Source organism: Neofelis nebulosa, chromosome 5 (genome assembly GCF_028018385.1).
Source record: "Neofelis nebulosa isolate mNeoNeb1 chromosome 5, mNeoNeb1.pri, whole genome shotgun sequence".
Taxonomy (NCBI): domain Eukaryota; kingdom Metazoa; phylum Chordata; class Mammalia; order Carnivora; family Felidae; genus Neofelis; species Neofelis nebulosa.
This window is the reverse complement of record NC_080786.1, coordinates 99,609,019-99,632,914: the sequence shown is the minus strand read 5'-3', so window position 1 is coordinate 99,632,914 and position 23,896 is coordinate 99,609,019. Positions and strand designations below refer to the sequence as shown.

The following is a 23,896-nucleotide window of genomic DNA, read 5'->3' as shown; positions in this document are numbered from 1 at the left end:
ACAACTAATCCTTCAGAGATACAAACAATTATCAGGGAATACTATGAAAAATTATATGCCAACAAATTGGACAACCTGGAAAAAATGGACAAATTCCTAAACACCCACACTCTTCCAAAACTCAATCAGGAGGAAATAGAAAGCTTGAACAGACCCATAACCAGCGAAGAAATTGAATCGGTTATCAAAAATCTCCCAACAAATAAGAGTCCAGGACCAGATGGCTTCCCAGGGGAGTTCTACCAGACGTTTAAAGCAGAGATAATACCTATCCTTCTCAAGCTATTCCAAGAAATAGAAAAGGAAGGAAAACTTCCAGACTCATTCTATGAAGCCAGTATTACTTTGATTCCTAAACCAGACAGAGACCCAGTAAAAAAAGAGAACTACAGGCCAATATCTCTGATGAATATAAAAAGAATTATTCACCATGATCAAGTGGGATTCATTCCTGGGATGCAGGGCTGGTTCAACATTCGCAAATCGATCAACGTGATACATCACATTAACAAAAAAAAAGAAGAACCATATGATCCTGTCAATCGATGCAGAAAAGGCCTTTGACAAAATCCAGCACCCTTTCTTAATAAAAACCCTTGAGAAAGTCGGGATAGAAGGAACATACTTAAAGATCATAAAAGCCATTTATGAAAAGCCCACAGCTAACATCATCCTCAATGGGGAAAAACTGAGAGCTTTTTCCCTGAGATCAGGAACACGACAGGGATGCCCACTCTCACCGCTGTTGTTTAATATAGTGCTGGAAGTTCTAGCATCAGCAATCAGACAACAAAAGGAAATCAAAGGCATCAAAATTGGCAAAGATGAAGTCAAGCTTTCGCTTTTTGCAGATGACATGATATTATACATGGAAAATCCGATAGACTCCACCAAAAGTCTGCTAGAACTGATACATGAATTCAGCAAAGTTGCAGGATACAAAATCAATGTACAGAAATCAGTTGCATTCTTATACACTAACAATGAAGCAACAGAAAGACAAATAAAGAAACTGATCCCATTCACAATTGCACCAAGAAGCATAAAATACCTAGGAATAAATCTAACCAAAGATGTAAAAGATCTGTATGCTGAAAACTATAGAAAGCTTATGCAGGTAATTGAAGAAGATATAAAGAAATGGAAAGACATTCCCTGCTCATGGATTGGAAGAATAAATATTGTCAAAATGTCAATACTACCCAAAGCTATCTACACATTCAATGCAATCCTAATCAAAATTGCACCAACATTCTTCTCGAAACTAGAACAAGCAATCCTAAAATTCTTATGGAACCACAAAAGGCCCCGAATAGCCAAAGTAATTTTGAAGAAGAAGACCAAAGCAGGAGGCATCACAATCCCAGACTCTAGCCTCTACTACAAAGCTGTAATCATCAAGACAGCATGGTATTGGCAAAAAACAGACACACAGACCAATGGAATAGAATAGAAACCCCAGAACTAGACCCACAAACATATGGCCAACTCATCTTTCACAAAGCAGGAAAGAACATCCAATGGAAAAAAGACAGTCTCTTTAACAAATGGTGCTGGGAGAACTGGACAGCAACATGCAGAAGGTTGAAACTAGACCACTTTCTCGCACCATTCACAAAAATAAACTCAAAATGGATAAAGGACCTGAATGTGAGACAGGAAACCATCAAAACCTTAGAGGAGAAAGCAGGAAAAGACCTCTCTGACCTCAGCCGTAGCAATCTCTTACTCGGCACATCCCCAAAGGCAAGGGGATTAAAAGCAAAAGTGAATTACTGGGACCTTATGAAGATAAAAAGCTTCTGCACAGCAAAGGAAACAACCAACAAAACTAAAAGGCAACCAACGGAATGGGAAAAGATATTTGCAAATGACACATCGGACAAAGGGCTAGTATCCAAAATCTATAAAGAGCTCATCAAACTCCACACCCGAAAAACAAATAACCCAGTGAAGAAATGGGCAGAAAACATGAATAGACACTTCTCTAAAGAAGACATCCGGATGGCCAACAGGCACATGAAAAGATGCTCAACGTCGCTCCTCATCAGGGAAATACAAATCAAAACCACACTCAGATACCACCTCACGCCAGTCAGAGTGGCCAAAATGAACAAATCAGGAGACTATAGATGCTGGAGAGGATGTGGAGAAACGGGAACCCTCTTGCACTGTTGGTGGGAATGCAAATTGGTGCAGCCACTCTGGAAAGCAGTGTGGAGGTTCCTCAGAAAATTAAAACTAGACCTACCCTATGACCCAGCAATAGCACTGCTAGGAATTTATCCAAGGGATACAGGAGTACTGATGCATAGGGGCACTTGTACCCCAATGTTTATAGCAGCACTCTCAACAATAGCCAAATTATGGAAAGAGCCTAAATGTCCATCAATTGATGAATGGATAAAGAAATTGTGGTTTATATACACAATGGAATACTACGTGGCAATGAGAAAAAATGAAATATGGCCTTTTGTAGCAACGTGGATGGAACTGGAGAGTGTGATGCTAAGTGAAATAAGCCATACAGAGAAAGACAGATACCATATGGTTTCACTCTTATGTGGATCCTGAGAAACTTAACAGAAACCCATGGGGGGAGGGGAAGAAAAAAAAAAAAAAAAAGAGGTTAGAGTGGGAGAGAGCCAAAGCATAAGAGACTTAAAAACTGAGAACAAACTGAGGGTTGATGGGGGGTGGGAGGGAGGGGTGGGTGGGTGATGGGTATTGAGGAGGGCACCTTTTGGGATGAGCACTGGGTGTTGTATGGAAACCAATTTGACAGTAAATTTCATATATTAAAAAATAAAAAAATTAAAAAAATGCTATTAGAATAAATAAATAAAACTTAATGGCTTAAAACAGCAAAAGAAAAAAAAAGACAGAAGGAGAAAGATGGTGCAGCAGCTAGAGGAGAACAGGAGGTCAAGCAATTTTGTTTTCCCCATGGGAGATACTTGAATACATTTAAATGCTGATGGAAATGATCCAGTAAACAGGTGAGGCTAAATTTATATGACAGAAAAGAGAAAAAAAGTAATATGAAATCTTGAAAAAGTGGGAGAGTACAATCCAAAGGACAGGACTCAGAATTGGCTCCATGTGGGAAGGAAGAGGGCACCTCTATTATAAAAAAGGGAAGAGGACAGGCAGATGCAGAGGTAGACAGGAATCGATGTCAGATAGTACGAAGGACTAATTGCCTCCTGAGGACAAATTGCCAACAGTTTGCATGAGACCCAGAAGCCAAACAGAAGGCAGTGTCCTAGAGCTTTGGGCATTCTCTCAGAGATGAAGAGACAAAAGCTGAAGTTCAAAGCTACTCAAACAAATTAGGACTTGAGAGGACAGGATTCCAGCGAAACGGGAAATGCGGGAAAGTGAACCTGATGTTCTGCTGGGCCTTTGCCGTAAAGCATTTACACCTCTAAACTGCGTGGATACAGGGTTTGTTCATTTCCTCCAAATGGCCCATTATTTTTCCACTTCACTTTCATTTATTTGAATGCTATTTACTTTTACATACAGTATTAGGTTTACATCTAGGATATCGAAGAGAAGGCAGGGATGTTTAGGATGCATAATCAAAGAAGCTTAGTGAACCATTGAAGGGCAGGGTGGTTAGAGGTAAGGAAGAGATTGGAATGATTCTCAAGATTTTCTGGTTTCAGCAACAGAGAACAGTGGCCCCAGAATAATGTAGGCAAAAGAACATGTCTTAGAGAAACTAAGGAGTTTCATTTAGACACTTCAAAATTACCCCCAAAATTCAAAAGATCACCAAATTCTGTCAATTCTACCTCATACATAGCTCTCGTCCACATAGTATTTCATGCCCTGGTCACATGTCTGGAACACAGCTGCCCAATTGTCCCATCTGCCTCTCATCTGCCAAAGTGATCATGGTAGTGACCACGGCAGGCCGAATGATTCTCTGTGCACGTTTCCTTATTGGAAACACAAATTATAAATAATGCGCAGAAGTTTAATGCATTCAGGAAGGCAGGAGGTCTGACCATTGAGAGCTAGTGGAAGCTAACATCTATGGCGATTTAGACAACTAAAGTATGCAGGATATCAGCTACGTATGGTCATTTACCTTTTTCCACATCTCTATTGAAATATAATGATAGATGGTTTGATACATGTATATATTGTGAAATGAGGGTAATTTTCTTTGACATTAGTAATTCCCAAATAATATTAGAAATACAAGCACTAATTGGCAGCACTGCCTGAAATAACTTTTGAATTATGTTGGGGGGGTTTTGTCTCATGCCTATTAAAAAAAATTTTTAGCTTCTTATTTTAAAATAATTTTTGATTCACAAGAAGTTGCAAAGATAGTACAGAGAGGAACCATGTATCCTTCACCCAGTTTTCCCCATTGGTGACTTCTTAGGCAACAATATGGAAACCAGGAAATTGACATTAATATAGAATGTGTGTAGAGTTCTAGGTCATTTTATAGGTGTAGATTCATGTAACCATTCACCAGAATCAAGATGCAAAACTATCCCATCACCATAAAGATCTTCCTCAAGAGGCCCCTCTATAGTCACACCCACCATCTTCCCACCCACCATTCCTAACTTTTTTGGATTTTTTACTTTCAATCTAAGGGAAATGATTAAAAGGTGTACATAATACCACATGTTGTGTTCATGTTTTAACACAGAGCTCCCTTGGCAGCTTTTGTTTCCTTCACCTAAACCATCTGCACTTACCTTCTCTCCAAATGCCCACATCCTACCAATTTCTCAAAATTAAGATAAAATAGTACAAAATAAGTTATGTTAACTTATCCCCTTCTTGACATTTCCCTGCTCCATATTCAGAGCACATATTGTCTATACCACTGATATTTTAGTCACCAATTCCGTTGTGAAAACTTGTATTGTTCTGTGATAGTTATTTCACTTCTTAAATAGGTGCATTTTTTCCCTTTCAAAAGAGATTGTTTTATACTGCTTATTGAATACATCAGTGCCTAGCAAAGATGAAAACAATGAGTATGTTAACTTAAAAAAAAGTTTTTTCTATATACCACTATATTGTTATAGCCCTTTTCTTTAGAAGAGTTTAAAGTAGGTTACACATGTTACTTCAATAATCCTGACAACACCTCCATGCAGTTCATCACTATTATTTTAATTTTTTTTAATGTTTATTTTTGATAGAGAGACAGAGTGTGAGCAGGGGAGGGCAGCAAGAGAGGGAAACACAGAATCCAAAGCAGGCTCCAGGCTCTTAGCTGTCAGCACAGAGCCTAACGTGGAGCTCAAACCCATGAACCATGAAATCATGACCTGAGCTGAAGTCAGAAGCTTAACCGACTAAGCCACCCAAGCATCCCAGTTCATCACTATTATTATCCTAGAACCCACTACAGCACCTGGTTTAGACACTCAATCAATATTTAGACAACTGAATTATCCTGTGCTTGAACTTAGGGAAATTAGAGGTATTAAATAAGATCAATAGTCAATACCTAATCACCAGCTGATGTTAGGAAAGTGTCAATGGGAGATTAGAAGACAAAATGGAGGTAGAAGGGGGGTAGAAGAGAAGTAAAGAGCTAAAGATGAGGGCAAGTACATTCAGACCTTCGAACTGAACTTCTGAATGTCAAAAAGACTGACAGATCCAAGCCAACACATTACAACATATGTATCTCAATAGAGTCACCATTGTTACTAAAGCAAAGCCTGATAGACCCCAATGTTCTCAGAGGGGATCATGACCAACTAATTAGAGCATGGAAGAGAGAGGAGATAGTGAGTAGGACATTGGGCTCCTCAGTGATACGCTACTAGCCAAGCTAAGAAGCATTCCTGACCCCTCACTGCAGGACCCAGGAGTGGGACTAATCATTCCACCTGCTATTCTCTATCTTCCAGATCACTTCATTATACAGTAATTTAGATTTAAGCATGAAGACAAATAATAATTACTCACATGGGAAACTGAAGACCACACTAACTGGCAAACAGGTCCAGGAGTAGTAATATAACCAATTGGCTTATAATCCTTTTCTACCTCGAAGAAGAAGACAGTTTGATCTCTACTCTAAGAAAAAGAGAAATACCCATCAAATATGTATTCTTTTTGAAATCTATCCCACAGAGTATAGAGTATCATTTAATAGTTACAGTATACCCACTGTATATTTATACCTATGATAATCATAGATCCCAGATTATGCTGGGAAAATTCACATTTCAAGTATTTGCTTCATGTCCCCCATGAGAATGTCTGACAAACCAAGTGTTGCAATATCCTTCTGAAAAAAACGATCACCATACCTGTACATAGATTAACTCACCAAAAGCTCCACAAAGCATATGCTCCCCTATCAATGCATGAAAAATTTACATATTCTCTTCACTTATGGCAATTTTATATACGAACATACCTATATGATAGAATATTGATTATGCATAACACTGATCATAATTCCCAGTTGAAATTTTCCATTCATTTAAAATAAGCATTAGAACTCAATTTGCAAGAAAATTTTGAAAGGTCATGCACTGACTACACTTAAAGAATATGAACACAAAGAAAGCAAACTGCATTTTTCTCAAAACTGCAAATCAGCAAAAAGAAAAAAAAAGTGTACCTCAGCAAATACGTTATATCAAGTAGGAAGACTGATAAGACAAGTTGAACCATGAAAGCTCAATAAGAAACAAAAGGAAATCTACCACTTACCCCTGTAGCTAGAATTTCTCCATCACGTTCATAAGCTAAGGCAGTGACACGAGCAGTATGGGGCTTGAAAACCTGTTTCAAATTAATATCTGCATCTGAAATTTTCTTCCGTCCAGCAAAAACTGTGAGCCCTTTTGGATCATAAAGTTCAAGAATTCGAACAACTCCATCTTCGAATCCTACGATAATCTGTGCTCCAGTGTAGCTTACCTTGGATAAAAATTAAATGCAACAAATGTGAAATTAGTTGATTCAGAAAGTTGTGCTACATAACAGATAACTTTGTATTTTATTCAGCTAAGTAATTTAATATTGACTGTTCACTGCTAATTCCTTATATCACTCTCTGCTAACCTCTATTTTAGAACAGCTCCTTATCATTGCTGATCGTGAGACAGGTAAATAATGGCAATTCAAGCACTGGAGCAAACGTTGGCAGCGCATCCTTCTACCACATGCCAGACACCTATCACCAGCCACCCAAGGGTGTGCATAAACAGTTTGTCCCTGGTTTCACAGAATTTAGGATCTAGTGGGAGGACAAACATTAATCACACAGATGAGTGTTAAATTCTGAACAGCAATAAACACTAAAGGAAAGAAATGATCTCGGAGAGCATATAACATAGAAAGCTGACCTAGACTGAGGACTTCTTTAAAGAAGAGATGGTGGAGCAGAGATCAGAAAGATGCCCAGAAATTAACTAAGTCTAGGGAGGTGGGAGAAACACTCCTGGGAGAAGACATAGCTTGTGGAAAGGTCACGTGGCAGGAAAGAACGTAACCCAGGAAAAAGTTTGACTACAGCAGACTGAGTGAGGGAACAGGGCTTCCACAAGAGGCCAGAGAGGGGGATAAGCAAGCACCAGGTCAAAAAGTAGCTTATAAGGATAGTCTTCATCCCAAGAGCAGTGGGAAGCCATTAAAAGGTTTTTAGTTGGGGGGCGCCTGGGTGGCGCAGTCGGTTAAGCGGCCGACTTCAGCCAGGTCACGATCTCGCGGTCCGTGAGTTCGAGCCCCGCGTCGGGCTCTGTGCTGACAGCTCGGAGCCTGGAGCCTGTTTCCAATTCTGTGTCTCCCTCTCTCTCTGCCCCTCCCCCGTTCATGCTCTGTCTCTCTCTGTCCCAAAAATAAATAAAAAACGTTGAAAAAAAAAAATTTAAAAAAAAAAATAAAAAAAAAATAAATAAAAAAAAAAATAAAAAATAAAAAAAAATAAAAAAAAAAAATAAATAAAAAAAAAGGTTTTTAGTTGGGGGCTTGGGTATGTGTGGGTAAGGGAGGTGATGTGACCAGACTTGATATTTCAGAAAAGTCATCCTAGATGCATTGTGCAAAACAGAACCGAGATGGCCTAGATAGGATGCAGGAAGACCTTTGGAGACCTTTGAAGAGATGGCTACCTTACTCCAGGAGAGTGATTATGATCACTGGGTTTGAGGTGGCATTGCAGAGAGGAGGGATATGGGCATAGTTTAGAGAGAGTTATAATGGTCCTATTTGGTGACAACTGAATATGGGGGAGGAGGACAGAGGGATTACTGAGACATTTACTGAGTTAGGTAACACTAGGAGGAAGCCAAGCACGTGTGTGTGTGTGTGTGTGTGTGTGTGTGTGTGTGTGTGTGGTTTGTTGCTGCCATTATTGTTTTGGAGGGGGGATGGTGGGAGGCCAACAGAGTATCATGAATCTAGTCTTGGACACATTGGGATTGAGGTCCCCTGGGAAACTCAAAATGAAGATGGCACATGGTCTGCAGCTCCAAGAAGTATGGGCTGGAGACAGAAATCTAGCAACGTCTGAATATACTAAATCTGCTATCTTGGAAGGCATTCAGGAGAAAGGCAAGAGCCCTGCTGTTCTTTAGAGCAGAGCGATCATCCCTGAGGCCAGGCAGTTATGAGAATCTTGGTAATAAGAAAACTGTACTCCATCCAATTCCTTGAATGTTGTTCATTCAATAAACATATACTGTGTGTCTAAATGTACCACAGAGGAACTGGAGGTTCAAAGAAGAATAAAGTGTGGTTGTCACCATGAAGAACAGTCTGGTGGGAAAGATACAATAAAGCAGTTTATCTTAGTACATTGTGATATGATAAGTGTCATAAAATTGGTATATAAGCAGTGCTTTAAAAAAAAAAAAAAATCAGAGGAAGTAGTACCTAGCTCTACTAGAAGATAAGGTCACAGAGGGCTGTGCAGAGGAGATGATGTTTGACCTAAGCTGAGTCATAAAGACAGAGTTTTCTAGAGAAGCGAGAGGGCATAGAGAAAAGGCATTTCTCTATTCCAGCATGATATCCAATGATCATTACTTGGATATGAGACTAAAAAAGGGAAACATTCTATGGACATCGAATGACCATCTGATAAATTATTTAATTATATAGCTGTATTTTAAATACTTCAGGTAAGAGTGTAAATGAAATGGAATAGAGTGAGCCAGGTTTGGTAAGACAAATACTCTGTGGTTTCTACTTGTTCTAAACCTCATCATTGTTCTGCTTCTATTCCCTGGCCTGAGTTGTCTTTCTGGTCTTGATTCTATCATTAAATTCTCCTCCATTCTAGCCATGTCCACATTTATTTTGGTCCTGAAACATTTTCTCTTTGATTTCAACCCAAAACAGTAAGGATAAAACATTCCCCAAATACTCCCATGATATTTTGAAAAATAGCTGCAAATTCTTTGACATGCCTCCCACGGAGAAATCCCCTCCTTGAATCTGGGTGGGGCTTGTGACGGCTTCACTCAAGTGAGTATGGTATAAATGACATTATGTGACTTCCGAGACTGGTCATAAAAGGCCAGCAGCTTCGGCCTGTTTGTTGGAACACTAGATCTCGGAGTCATTAGCTGCCATGTAAGAAGTATGTGGCTGCCCTGAGGCCACCCTGCTGTGGTAAAGCCCAAGCCACAAGGAGAAGCCATTAAGCAGGCACTCCTGTTGACCACCCAGCTTAGCCTAGCCTTCAGCCCAGATGCCAGGCTTGTGATAAAGAAGACTTTACGTGATTCCAGCCCCCAGACACCGTGATTTCCCAATCCAGAGAAAATGTGAGCAAAATAAAATGTTTGCTGTTTTATGCCACTACACTTTACGGTAGTTTATTGCATTGTAATGGATAAAGAACAACTCTCTACCTCTGCCTAATTTTCTTCATAGCTCTTATCATTATCACGTATGTTACTTATTTTTCTCTATTGTCCATTTCTGCCTCCTCCCTCCCACTAAAGCATAAGGTGTATGAGGGCAAGTATTTTTGTCTTTCTGTTCCCTGTTACATTCCCAGAAGCTAGAACAAGCCCCAGCACACTGCAGGCACACCAGGAATATAACTAGAACGAATGAAATCAGAGTCTGATAGAGGATAGATACCCAAAGTTCTGTTGGGCAATAATTTTGTAACATGGAATGATTACTAACCTGCAGGTGGCATAAAAATAGATTTTTATTAAAACAGGACCATAACCACAAAAGCAAGGTAATGATATGATCTCTGTCACTAGATCTGAACTAGATTTGCATTATGAGTGAATAAACTAAGTTAAAATTTTTGTTTTCCTCTAAAACCCAGGGTATAAAATAGATTTCCAAGAAATAGCACTGATAGGTCATATTTACCAATAGATCTTAGTAGAAGATCATCATAATAAACTCACCAGTCGGGGTACCCAGGTGAGGGCAGTACCTCCTTGTTTGAATCTCATCTGAGCCAAAGGAGTTTTGCCAGCAAAATCATAGATTCGAACAGAGCCTATAGAAAACCAGTTTTAAAAGAAATAAATTATATATATCTTTTGAAATAACCTTGGCTTCCTTTACATGTTGAGCATTATAACAAGAAATTTCACAAATAGTTCAATCAACCAATAATCTAATAGGCTTTCTTTAGTCAAAATTTTACATGTATATCTGCAACCAGGTAATTTGCAAGCATGGATAATAAAGAAAACAACTATTGATCAAGTTCACCTTGCACAGCCCACATAGATTCACCATACATGAGGAAGAAAGAACGAAGGTGAAAAATAAATAGGAAAAGCACGAATGTGGATAATGCCAAAATGAATAGCATCTTCATGAGCAACTTACTGTACCCTTAATCTCTCACAATAACCAAGGTTGTTGCACTTCAGTTTCTCTCCCCTATGTAAAAACTCACCTCTCTTGCAGCAAGAGGCTTCCTTTTGGAAAAACTGTCAAGTGCTTTTCATCAAACACATAGAAAATTTTATGTGGACAACAAAACAAAAGAGGCCAGCTATATTTTCATTTAGAGTTCTACTTACAGTCCAAGGCAGTAGTGGCCATGAGATAAGTGAGAGGAGAGACTGCCAAGGCTTCGATAGCTCCAGAATGGAAGGAGAAGAGGCAGTCTGGATCTTGGGTCTGATAATAAAAGAGACCCTATCAGAGCTCAAAGGTAAGTTAACATCAAATTAAGGTCAAGTTTAAAAAATATATACATAGGTGGGCGTCTGGGTGGCTCAGTCGGTTAAGCGTCCAACTTCGGCTCAGGTCATGATCTCATGGTTCGTGGGTCCGAGCCCTGTGTCCATCACTGTGCTGACAGCTCGGAGCCTGGAACCTGCTTCAGATTCTGTGTCTCCCTTTCTCTCTACCCCTCCCTTACTCCCACTCTGTCTCTAAAATAAACATTAAAAAAATAATAGATTTATATATATAACCCTATAACACATGTGTGATTTTATCTGAATAGAAATTTTTAAAAGCATAAGTTAGATAGAGTGCTGGACTCTTGGAATTAGGAAAAGCAAGTATTGGAATTGTACTTGCAGGCTTTCCATTTCTTCACCAGTAAAATGAGGTAATAGCAAAAGCCTACCTGCTCATCAGGGTAACTGTGAGGATTACAGAAGATCATATAAATGAAAATGCCATAAGTTTATGACAACTGTAAAGCACTTGATAACGTTAGGCATTGTCAATTGCCACTTTTCTGGTGGATTTTGCTAGGAGATACCTCCTTTTCTTTTTTATAAAATCAGAGAGAGAGATAATAAATTCTCAGGACCAGGACATGTTGGACAAGTTTTTGATGCGAACAATGATCAAATATGGAGAAAGATAAAGTATCTTTTAAAGAAGAATAAACAGATTGTTATTATAAGAATTAGGAAAAAAGAAAAATAGGCAACTTACAATATTTGAAAAACTAAGGTCAAGCTTCCATATGGCTCCATTGGCATCCTAAAAAATTAAATACATAACAATAGTTTGTTTTATCATTTTGAACTTTTATCAAATAAAAAGAAATTTTCTTCCTGTGATCTAGTTAAAATAAAGGACAAACAGTAATACCAAAAGTTTACATATATTTTAAAGTGTGATTGAGGGCACCTGGGTGACTCAGTCAGCTGAGCATCCGACTTCACCTCAGGTCATAGTCTCAAGGTTGGGGAGTTCAGGCCTCACATTGGGCTTGCTGCTGTGAGTGCTTTTGATCCTCTGTCCCCCTCTCTCTCTGCCCCTCCCCACTCTCTATCTCTCAAAAATAAACATTTATAAAAAATAAAGTGTGATTGAAATTTAACAAAAGCAACTTCTATATATCTTAGAACACAAAATAAATGAAGCATTTTCGTATTACAAATAGTTTAATATAATAAGAATGCTAAGTGGTTTTCTGTGTAGAAGTCCCAATTGACTTGAGATAGAAAAGGCAACGATTTCTTTAATATCATTTTGTGTTAAAGCACAGTTTGCTGTAAATAGGGTTGTGATAGCTCCTAGGTATAGTGTGAGTGTTTGAATGGTTTTGTTGTGCTCCAGGAGTGGATGGAAGTGAATTAATAGAAAGACCCTAGCTACTACTGTGGTGCTTGAGTAGAATAGGGCGGAGATGGGTGTAGGTTTCTCTATAGCAGATGAAAGTCATGGGTGCAGGCCAAACTGGGCAGATTTACCAGTGGCTATAATGAATCCTACATCTCCAATGCGGTTGTAGAGAATTGCTTGTAGGGCAGCAAATACCAAAATTAAGGATATATCAATAGTAGTTTTAATAGTAAAATGGGCTTAGTAACAGAGTGGCAATAAATTGTTACTACTTTAATTTTACGTGCAGGTAACTTTAAAGAGCCAAGAGGGAAGAATGCAACTTACTTGAGCCAACCAAATGTTATTTCCCATGTCGCTCATCTTTATCATAGAGAAGAGTTTGACATTCTTGCCTACTTGAAGCTCATTAATGGGCTCGATCTCTAACAATCCAGTCTCGTCTATAGTGTCAGCAGTATCTATGGTCTCAAAATCCCAGATCTTATAAAATAAGAAAATATTTCAATCAATCAGCAGTTTCTGAATTTACATTTTCTGTAAGAAAAGGCTCTGACTTTTTTTTTCAAAAGTCATTTCTTCTTGTTGCATGCAAATTAGTGAGTAGGGGTAATGACAACACCAGCCAAAACTCAACCCCTGGGATATTGGTTCCAACTGGAGGATAATAAATTATGATTGTTTCCTTTGTATGGATGGAGCTTTAGTGAGAAAACTCAGCCTGATAAAAATTCTAATTAGCCCAGAGTAAACTTGATGTCAAGGGGTCTATCAGGTCTTTCTGCATGTAAAGTGGCCATTTGGAGTAAATGGTTTGGTTATTTGGCAAGACACTATAATGAGCCCTGTTTTGATTTTACCAGTGGGCCTCTGGAAAGGGGAAATAGACTTCATGATCCATACTCAATCCTCATTACAAGCAGAGAAAAGGTGTGTAGATGAGGTTGTCATGAGAAAGTGTTTTTAATCATTGATTTAGACTGTACTATTCAGGTAAGGATTGCTGTTCTGGGACAGACAACAGAACACTATGGAAAGCATGAGGGAGCAGTTTCACCTCACACAGCAGAGAGATTGAGAAGGACTTCCTGCACAAAGTGCCAGAGCCCACCCTGGATGGATCTGTTGACACACCCCACCCCGTTAACCCATACTCAATAACTCACCCTTAGGGAAAGTAACTTCAGGGAGGACTGGTGCTGTCCCATAGACTAGCCCCACAGGGGAGAGACCCAGATCCACAGGTCAGATGGACTCCTGGGAGTTGGGCTAGGTTTTTCCCAAAGGGTTAGAGGTAGAGATTTACTATAAAAGACTAAAGAAATTAGGGTGACATTTAAAAAGGAAGCCAGTTTTGAAATTAGTGGTGTTCATTAAAGGACCATCTGTGAAGTATTTAATTTCTTTAATCTTGAGATTTCCCTTCAGTTGGTATTTTGACATTTTGGGGTGACCTATATCTTAGATGGACAGTAAATATGCTATATGACAAAAGAAAGGACATAAAAATTTCCAGAGCAATTAGTAAAATCTAACAAAATTAAATTTAATATGGTAAACGCAAAAATTTATACTTGGGTTCAAAAAGCCAATGGTAAGAAGACAGACTGGGAGAGATATAGCTAGACGTTGTAATCTCAATATATGTCAACAGGGTGATGAGATTATTTTCTAAAATACAGTCTTACTTCTGAAAATAATACTTCCTAAGGAAAGTCCAGAGAATACTACCACTTTCTTGGAAAGGCACCAGTAGGAATATGTGCCAAAAGGACCACAGGGCAAATCATAAGCCTCCAGGTTTGCCAGCAGCAGCAGGGTCCATATACATGGGTGGGTGGGAGAAGTGGTCTGATAACTACTAGGGGGACTTAGATGCTGGAGCAATGTTCCAGCTTAGCCCACCATGGGCAAGATAGTGTCCACAGGGGAGGACAAGTGAGTTCACCAGTGTAAAGAGAAAAGAGAGGGGAGTATCCACAGGCAAACCCTATCAGCTCACTTTTGAGTATATTTCTAGTTAGTAACCTCAGTCAAAAATAAGAATGTTTGGTACTTTCATCCCTAAAACATGACCCATTCACACTGTGTGTTTTGAAAGGACACCTGTGTCCACTGTTTATAGTCTGCTAAAATAGGTTTTCATTTTCCCAAACTACTATTTCAACCAGAGAATCAAAATAACAAAAGGTCCCCTCAGAAAATTTCACTGCTAAGATGCTATAAATTAATTTTGACTAGAATTTAAATATTTACCACAAGGAAAGTATGATTTTAAATGCACTGGCCGTAGGAGTAAATGACCACAGATGTCCTTTATAAAGTGACCTTTGTGAGAAGTAAAAATCTGATAACACCAGTAGGGCGATCTGTAAGTCTTTGATGTGGGCGCTCCTGACCAAGCGTCAAGAAAACTTACCCTAATACATCCATCTGCCCCAATAGTGATGACTTCACCCTCATCCAGCACTATCTGGTTAATGGGACCCTGATGACAAGACTTCCTTGCAGCTCGACAGAGCTCAACTTTGATGAGGCCGCCTTCCCACACCAGCATGTTGCCCCACTCTGACCCTGAGAGCACCTGGCAGGGATGCAGAAAGGGAGGAATGTGCATTAAAACAGACAAACGTGGATATTTATGCCTCACATTCAGGTGAAATTTATTTTCAAAGATTTTGTACTTACATAATCCAGAGAAGCAAAGTAAGTATAGAAAAATAAGAAAATGTAGAAATGAAAATTCACTACTTCAAAAACAAGCACTAATCACATTGCGATGGGTTTCCTCCTAGCATTATGCACAGTGTTACATCACCGTGATTACGCTCTAAGTTGCTGGTAATTTTTCAAATATATCTGAAATAGCCTTCTTTACCTAGCTTTTAAGGGCCTAATCCAGGAGTGGAATTACGGAGTCAAAAATTAGAGACATTTTTAACCTCTCGATAGATGAGATTCTACTTTTTAAGAGTGATAATATCAAATGTTACAAGTTTTTTAAACTGTGAACTCAGAAAAATTACTGAACTCAGAAGATTATAGCATAATAATATCCAATTTCAAACAAGAACAATCATCTGGAACCAGTTCCTATTAATCCACTTAATCCAGCACATCCAAGTATGTACCGCCAAACACTAGTTCTTAGGAATTTTAACTGGTATTACATAATAAGTCATACTAATTAAGTATCGATTCTGTGCCAAGTGATACTTGAGCACTTTACATACATTAATCTTAAAACCTCATATGAACTAGGTATATTTATTGAGGGTACCATGTACAGTTATGCAGGTTGGCCACTTTATTTTCCCAGAAAACATAGTTTTCCTCATTCACACAAGGGAATCATATGGATCAATAGGAGTCCTAACTATTATTATCCCCATTTTACAAAGAAAAAAACTGAACAGAACAGTTAAGTGGCTTGCACAAAATACCAATAGGAATCAGGATTTTCACCCAGGAACCTTGGCTCAAAAGCTCCTCTTCTGACTAACATTAACTCAGAAGACATATGCTTGGATAAACAAAATCAGACAACTTTCTTTTCTTTAGGATCCCCTGGAAACTTTAATATAGGTCACTGAAAGAAGTTTCTAGATACAGAGGAATTTGATCAGGAAATTCTTATTTTTACAGAGATTCTGTGCAGACTAATGTTCCATGAAAGACCTTTGGGGAAACTCGGATCTAATTCTTGCCTGCCTGCTCCAGCATTCTGCACCCCATTTCCTTCATGCCAAGTAATTTACTCCATCTTTTCTACATCCCCAGTCTACTAATCTTATCCATTCTACCTGGTTTACCTATTATTAAACCTCAGCTAACTTTGGATAATCTTTATCTCGACTTGCTTTCTTCTGTCCAGTGACAAAACCACCCAAAGCCACTGATACCTGGAAGACTTTCCCTTCTGAAATGTCACTCACGTCTAGCTTTCTTTTTCCATTTGTCCTGAAAAATGAAATGAAAGTAATATCTTCCTTCTTAGGTCATCTCCTTGACTCCAGATTTTCCTTCCTCCAACTCATTTGGCATTTTGTGGCCAGATTAATACATAACTTCATTTTCAACTCTACTCTTCCAATGTATAGTAGTTCTGCCTGGCTGTTAATCTCCTCATACACTAGGACCCAACCATACTTCTCAACCTAGTTTCCCACTCTTTCCCAACATAAATGCTCCCTCCTAAGTAGAATTCCAAATATTAGCTATTTATTCCTAACTCTAAACATTTCCTTTTGTGTGTCTCTCATTTAAAATGGCTTCTTTTTTCTGCACAGCGAAGGAAACCATCAGCAAAACTAAAAGGCAACTGACAGAATGGGAGAAGATATTTGCAAATGACATATCAGATAACGGGTTAGTATCCAAAATCTATAAAGAACTTATCAAACTCAACACCCAAAAACAACACCCAAAAAACACCCAAAACACCCAAACCCAACAAACAAAACACCCAAAACACCCAACACCCAAAAAACAAAGAATCCAGTGAAGAAATGGGCAAAAGACATGAATAGACACTTCTCCAAAGACGACATCCAGAAGGCCAACTGACACATGAAAAAATGCTCAACATTACTCATCATCAGGGAAACACAAATCAAAACCACAATGAGATACCACTTCACACCTGTCAAAATGGCTAACATTAACAACTCTGGCAACAACAGATGTTGGCCAGAATGTGGAGAAAGAGGACCTCTTTAGCATTGTTGGTGGCAATGCAAGCTGGTGCAGCCACTCTGGAAGACAGTATGGAGGTGCATCAAAAAAGCTAAAAATCGAACAACCCTACGACCCAGCAATTAGGCATTTATCCACAGGGTACAGGTGTGCTGTTTCGAAGGGACACATGCACCCCCATGTTTATAGCAGCACTATCAACAATAGCCAAAGTATGGAAAGAGTCCAAATGTCCATCGATGGATGAATGGATAAAGCAGATGTGATACACACACACACACACACACACACACACACACACACACACACACTGGAGTATTACTCGGCAATCAAAAAGAATGAAATCTTGCCATTTGCAATGATGTGGATGGAACTGGAGGGTATTATGCTAAGTGAAATAAGTCAGAGAACAACAAAAATCATATGACTTCACTCATATGAGGACTTTCAGAGACAAAACAGATGAACAATAAGGGAAGGGAAACAAAAATAATATAAAAACAGGGAGGGGGACAAAACAGAAGAGACTCATAAATATGGAGAACAAACTGAGGGTTACTGGAGGGGTTGTGGGAGGGGGGATGGGCTAAATGGGTAAAGGGCACTAAGGAATCTACTCCTGAAATCATTGTTGCACTATATGCTAACTAATTTGGATATAAATTAAAAAAAAATAAAATAAAACAAGTTAAAAATAAATAAAATGGCTTCTTTTCTCCCTACATACACATGAATCCTACAGAACCTTTTAAAGATCTATCTTGTGGCATGTTTTAACCATCGTTATCCTAGCTTAATTCTTGTAGGATTCAGAATTTGAAGCTAAAATGACTTATGATCATTTTATAGGTTTGGATATGTATTTAACCAGCATTCAAGAATTGTTATTTCCTCCCACACAACATGATTTCAGATTGAGAATATCTACTAGGTAGACACTAGGTAGAGAATATCTACTAGGTATCCCATTTTGTTCCTCAAAATTATATTTGTATGCTGGCATTTACTTATAACGGAGACATTCACAAATAATACTATATAACTCATCCTAATAGGAAGCCAAATGCATCATTAATGCAGAACTGACCCTATAGGCAATATGCCCATAAATTTTGTAAGAGGAAGAGAGAAGATAAACTAACAATGTTACAGAATAAACAGGCACAGTGGGTCTGTAGGAGCCACTATAGGGTGGTTCAATCTTCCTAAATAATAATCTGACAATAAAAACAAAAGCTGCAAGACTATATACAACTTTGAGCCAGGAAGTCCTCTTGGACCATCATGACAAAAGAGGAGGGAAAGATAAACATTATAAACACTGCAACTCCATGACATAATAAAAAGCGACAATATGTCACTATGTTAATATGTTAAATATGTTATGCGTTTGTATAATATTTAGTAGACACAAAACAAAAATAATATTTATATGTGGATTAGAACAATTCTGTGGAAGTATATTAATTAAAATTGATAATCTGAAGAAGCAAAATGAAATGTTCATTATATTCACAATTATAGTATTCATTAGTACTAACATTGGCAGTGCTTTTCACAATGTATAATGTGCTTTCATCTATTTTCATCACTTGGAAACATAATCTTATTATTGTAGAATAGTGGCTACACTCACCTTCCCATCTGGGAGCTCCATGTAACCTTCTATATCAGTAGTGGCTGTTTTGCCAAATCGACCCAATGAACCCTGAAGCTTGAGACCAGTGAATGTTAGAGCCATTTCCCAGAACCTGTAAACAAACCAGAAGGTGACAGAATGTACCTCAAAGAGGCTTTATTTATTTTTATTATCACCCAAGCATTTACATGTTTCATCGTCACATATTATCTCATTTATTCATTCATCTAATATGTATTAAGTACCAACTACCTGTCAGGAAAGCTCTAGGCAATATGAATTCAGCATTGAGCAAAACAGACAAAATAAACTCCCTGCCTTTGTGGATATTATATCTGAGACTCATGCTGTCCTATGCAGTCAACTGTAGCCAAGTTTGACTATTTTAACTTAGACTTAATAAATTAACACTAAATAAAATTTAAAGCTCAGTGTTTCTGTCAGACCAGCCAATTTCAAGTATTCAATAGCTACATGTAGCTAGTGTCTACTAGGTTGGATAGCACAGAACATTCCATCCTGGCAGAAAGTTCTATTGGATACTACCATTTTAGAACATGTAAAAGTTTTCCAAAAAATTCTAATTTACTTGCTGTGTAACTTAAGAGTGAGTTTCTAAATAACACTGTGCCCTCATTCCTTCATGTATACAGTGAGCATATTAGTACCAACCTCATAAAATTATTGAAAAATGCTTAGAACAGTGCCTAGCACATAAAAGCAGTAATAATCAACATTTATTCATTAATATTTCTTATTAATAGTCTAAGCAATGAACAGTCAGATGATGAAAACCATGTAGGAAAAAGAATCTGGTCTACCAACTAGATATAAAATAGATAATGGATGATATCAACAAGCCAATATGAAGCCAAAAGCTTAAATAACAAACATCCTTCTCCAAGGCTATGGTAGGTCCTCTGTTCACACATTTCCATATACTTTGTTTCTTTCATAGCACTTCACACATGAAATTATTCCATTTCTATCTCTCTACAAAGACACAGTACATAGAAAATATCCACTTTACTAAATGATGGGCAAATGTAAAAGAATTGGACATTTTTAGCCTATAGCTAGCAGAAGATTACTTGAGAATTCCCCCAAGTTTCTATTTAAAATCTGTTCAATTAGGGGCGCCTGGGTGGCTCAGTCGGTTAAGTGGCCTTCGGCTCAGGTCATGATCTCGCGGTCTGTGAGTTCAAGCCCCGCGTCAGGCTCTGTGCTGACAGCTCAGAGCCTGGAGCCTGTTTCAGATTCTGTGTCTCCCTCTCTCTGACCCTCCCCCGTTCATGCTCGGTCTCTCTCTGTCTCAAAAATAAATAAACGTTAAAAAAAATTTTTTTTTAAAAATAAAATCTGTTTGGGGTGCCTGGGTGGCTCAGTCGGTTAGGCGGCCGACTTCGGCTCAGGTCATGATCTCACAGTCCATGAGTTCGAGCCCCGCGTCGGGCTCTGTGCTGACAGCTCAGAGCCTGGAGCCTGTTTCAGATTCTGTGTCTCCCTCTCTCTGACCCTCCCCTGTTCATGTTCTGTCTCTCCCTGTCTCAAAAATAAATAAAAACGTTAAAAAAAATTAAAAAATAAAATAAAATCTGTTCAATTATTCTATATTTCTAATGAATGAATAAGAATAGGGCCAGGTTTAAATTGAACTAAGAGAAACTTAGGTAAAAATGTCTTTCTCAAAAAGGACGCTGGAAATCTAGTTATGAGCAGTCCGAGGGTGGTGGTAGAAGGTTGTTAGATAAATGCTTAAGACAAGGTAGAATGAAGACAGAACAGGACAAAACCATTCCATCCTAGAAAATAGAGCGGAATATGATAAAGTGAAAACGACATGAAATTTAGACCCAGAGACTGAGATCAACAGTAGACTCTGTTGCAATTTAGTATTGAGGGCCCTGGGTTAGGAATGATTCTGTTATAATTCTTATTTTACAGATGAAGACTGAGTTTAGAGTCAAAATGACTTATCCATCATACAGTATTGCTACAAGTTTAATGGTGGGTCTGAAAAGTCAACATGCCATGTTAGTAAGACATTATACAAACCCTTTGAGGTGGTAAAGCCTATAAGGCAGTAGGCTACATTTAAAAGCCCTTCTTTAAAATAAAATAAAATAAAAGCCCTTCTTTTTATCTATTCTGTCTTTTTTTTTAAAGTATATTTATTTATGTTGAGAGAGACAGAAACAGCATAAGTGGGGGGTGGGCAGAGAGGGAGGGAGAGAGGGAGAATCCCAAGCAGCCTCCACACTGTTATCCCAGAGTCTGATGCAGAGCTCAAACCCACAAAGTGGTGAGATCATGACCTGAGCCGAAACCACGAGTTGGCCGCTTAACCAACTGAGCCACCCAGGCGCCCCTCAGGTAAGAAAATCCCCATATCCAATTAGAAAAGCAGCACTACAGTTAAAGGTAACACATTTAAAAATTATCCTAATGTTAACATCAGCAAAGATGTCTCCAGCTGGTCACCTCTTAGAAAATATCATTAATGATAATCTACCAGCACCTGTATCAGTCACACAACCTACTTGATGTGGCCTGATCCCGAGGTAGTCAGCTGCTCATCATCTTCAGGATTGAAAGTAACCTTAAAAACTTCCTGGGAAAAAGCTTTTGTCCTCAGTATGGGCTGTTCTTCTTTCCAGTTCCAGATGGTCAGTGTGTGATCAGGGCTGCTGCCAACAGAGGCTAGCAAGGTACCATCGTAGTTAAAATCCACGTAAGCATAAGCCAGCTCAGTCCCATCTGAAAGGGTGAATGGGAGGCCAATGAACAGAGGCAACACTTATTTTCTAAAGTGTATTCTTTTGAAAAGGAAAAGGAGAGAAAGAGAGAGCAAGCAAGCATCCTTGGTGATAAGCATTGATGAAAGAATGCCAAGAATCCCCAAAGAAACAATCCAAAATCATTCATCACCCTTGGCTTTAGAATGAATTATATTACGTGAGTGGGGAGAGTGAAGAAATCTTAATCACATTTTGCAAGAGAAAAACACTTTTGATTGTTTTTGAGAACACATTCCAGTTTATGAAATGGGGGCAGGGGGACACAAAATCATGTGAGATAGCAGAAAGAAATCAATCTATAATTAGAAACTTGCCACTGGAAAGTTCACCAAATAAAAATTGAGGACTTCAGGTTTCTGGTTATGCATGTAAGGAGCTTGGAAGTCACCATTCCATCCTAACAACAAATAAAAAGCTGAACACACTAAAAAATCAACAACTCTTCTTGGATTCTTAAGTGAGGGAAGGACACAGGGCAAACGGCTGCTCACAAGACTGGAGAGATACAACAGGGGAACACGAGCATTTGCAACTTACTATAGCAGGGACTCACAGCAGAAATAGCCAAAATATCCGAGCCAGGTAGCAAAACCTGAACTATCACTGATGAATTGCTGGAGGCTCAGCATGGACAAATCTGAGAGTTAAAAACTCCAGGGAGGCCCAGTCATAAGATGGCCCTCAAAATATTGTGAGCTTTATCTCCAGGACCTTGACCAGGTCCCCACAGTAAACACCTAGAAAAAACCCTCAGGCTTTCAGCAGGGAGAGGGGAATAGGAACCATTTTTAAATACACCAGAACAGGTGCACCTGGGCAGCTCAGTCAGTTAAGCATCTGACTTTGAGTCAGATCATGATCTCACAGTTCATGAGTTGGAACTCCGTGTCGAACTCTGTGCTGACAGCTCAGAGGCTGGACCCTGCTTTGGAATCTGTATCTTCCTCTCTCACGGCTCCTTCCCCCTCCCTCCCTCTCTCTCAAATAAATAAACATTAAAAAAAAAATTGAAATACACGAGAACACTCTGCTCCTCTTAATGAGGCCTGTCCTCAGGAGAAACTAATTAACAAAAGCCTAACCAACCTAACTAACCTGGGGAAGGAAATACTCAACTCTAGCCCCCTCTAGCCATCCCATCCCACCTGAGGGGGGAAAACTGCTAAGAAACATTTATGAAGTTTGGTCAAGAGAGGCTCCCTAAAAATTTGAGACCTAATCACAGAACCATAGAACACTTCCCCTCCCTCCACACCTTACCACCATGTTATAAGAAGCCTATTTACAGCAATTATTTTTATCCACTACACCATGTCTGGCTACCAAGAGAAATCTACAAAGCATACAAAAAGGCAAAAAACACAGTTCGAAGAGACAGAGCAAGCATTAGAACGAGACATGGCACAGATATGGAAATATCAGATTGGGAATTTAAAACAACTATGATTAGGGTGTCTGGGTGGCTCAGTCAGTTGCATCCGACTTTACCTAAGGTTATGATCTCATGGTTCGTGAGTTTTAGCCCCACATCAGGTTCTGTACTGTCAGCACAGAAACTGTTTTGGATCCTCTGTCTCCCTCTCTGCTTCTCACTTTTTCTATCTCTCTCTCAAAAATAAATACATATTAAATAAATAAATAAAACAACTATGATTAATATGCTAAGGGAATAAAGCAGACAATATCCAGGAACAAATGGACAATGTAAGCAGAAAAATGGAAATCCTAAGAAAGAACAACAAGGAAAGACTAGAGATATAAAACATTGTAACAGAAATGAAAAATGTCTTTGATGGGCTCATTAGTAAATTGGACACAGCTGAGGAAATCTCTGAGCTGCAGAATATATCAATAGAATCTTTAAAACTGAAGAGCAAAACAGAAGCGATATCTAAGAACTATGGAACAACTACAAAAGATACAATGCATGTGTAATGGGAATACCAAAAGGAGAAGAAAAGAGAAAGGAAGAGAAGAAGTATGTGAAACAATAACGACTGAGAATTTCCCCCAAATTACTATCAGACACCAAACCACAGATCCAAGAAGCTCAGAGAATACTAACTGGAATAAATGCCCAGAAAACTACAGAAAATGAAGATAAAGGAAGAACTCCTGAAAAAAGCAAGAGGGGAAAAACACCTTACCTAGAGAAGAATGAAAAACTATATCCAACTTCTCCTCAGAAACCACACAAGCAAGAAGAATGGACTGAGATATTTAAAGTGTTGAAGGGAAAAAA

The 23,896-nt window shown here is 38.7% G+C and overlaps 1 protein-coding gene across 3 annotated transcripts in view; it reads right to left on the bottom strand.

Annotated features, from left to right (window-relative positions):
* Nucleotides 1–23,896, bottom strand: part of CFAP44 (cilia and flagella associated protein 44) — a 158,351-nt gene that overhangs the window by 110,779 nt on the left and 23,676 nt on the right. For all 3 annotated transcript variants that reach the window (XR_009262176.1, XM_058731393.1, XM_058731394.1), the window contains 9 exons: nt 21,397–21,613; nt 18,854–18,968; nt 14,942–15,106; nt 12,850–13,005; nt 11,887–11,934; nt 11,013–11,112; nt 10,383–10,477; nt 6,715–6,924; nt 5,959–6,069 (listed from right to left, as the gene is read on the bottom strand). Coding sequence is in view for 2 of the 3 variants with exons in the window: in XM_058731393.1 (XP_058587376.1) it covers nt 5,959–6,069; nt 6,715–6,924; nt 10,383–10,477; nt 11,013–11,112; nt 11,887–11,934; nt 12,850–13,005; nt 14,942–15,106; nt 18,854–18,968; nt 21,397–21,613 (1,217 nt within the window). In the remaining variant the exon portion in view is untranslated. The remainder of the gene's footprint in view (nt 1–5,958; nt 6,070–6,714; nt 6,925–10,382; nt 10,478–11,012; nt 11,113–11,886; nt 11,935–12,849; nt 13,006–14,941; nt 15,107–18,853; nt 18,969–21,396; nt 21,614–23,896) is intronic.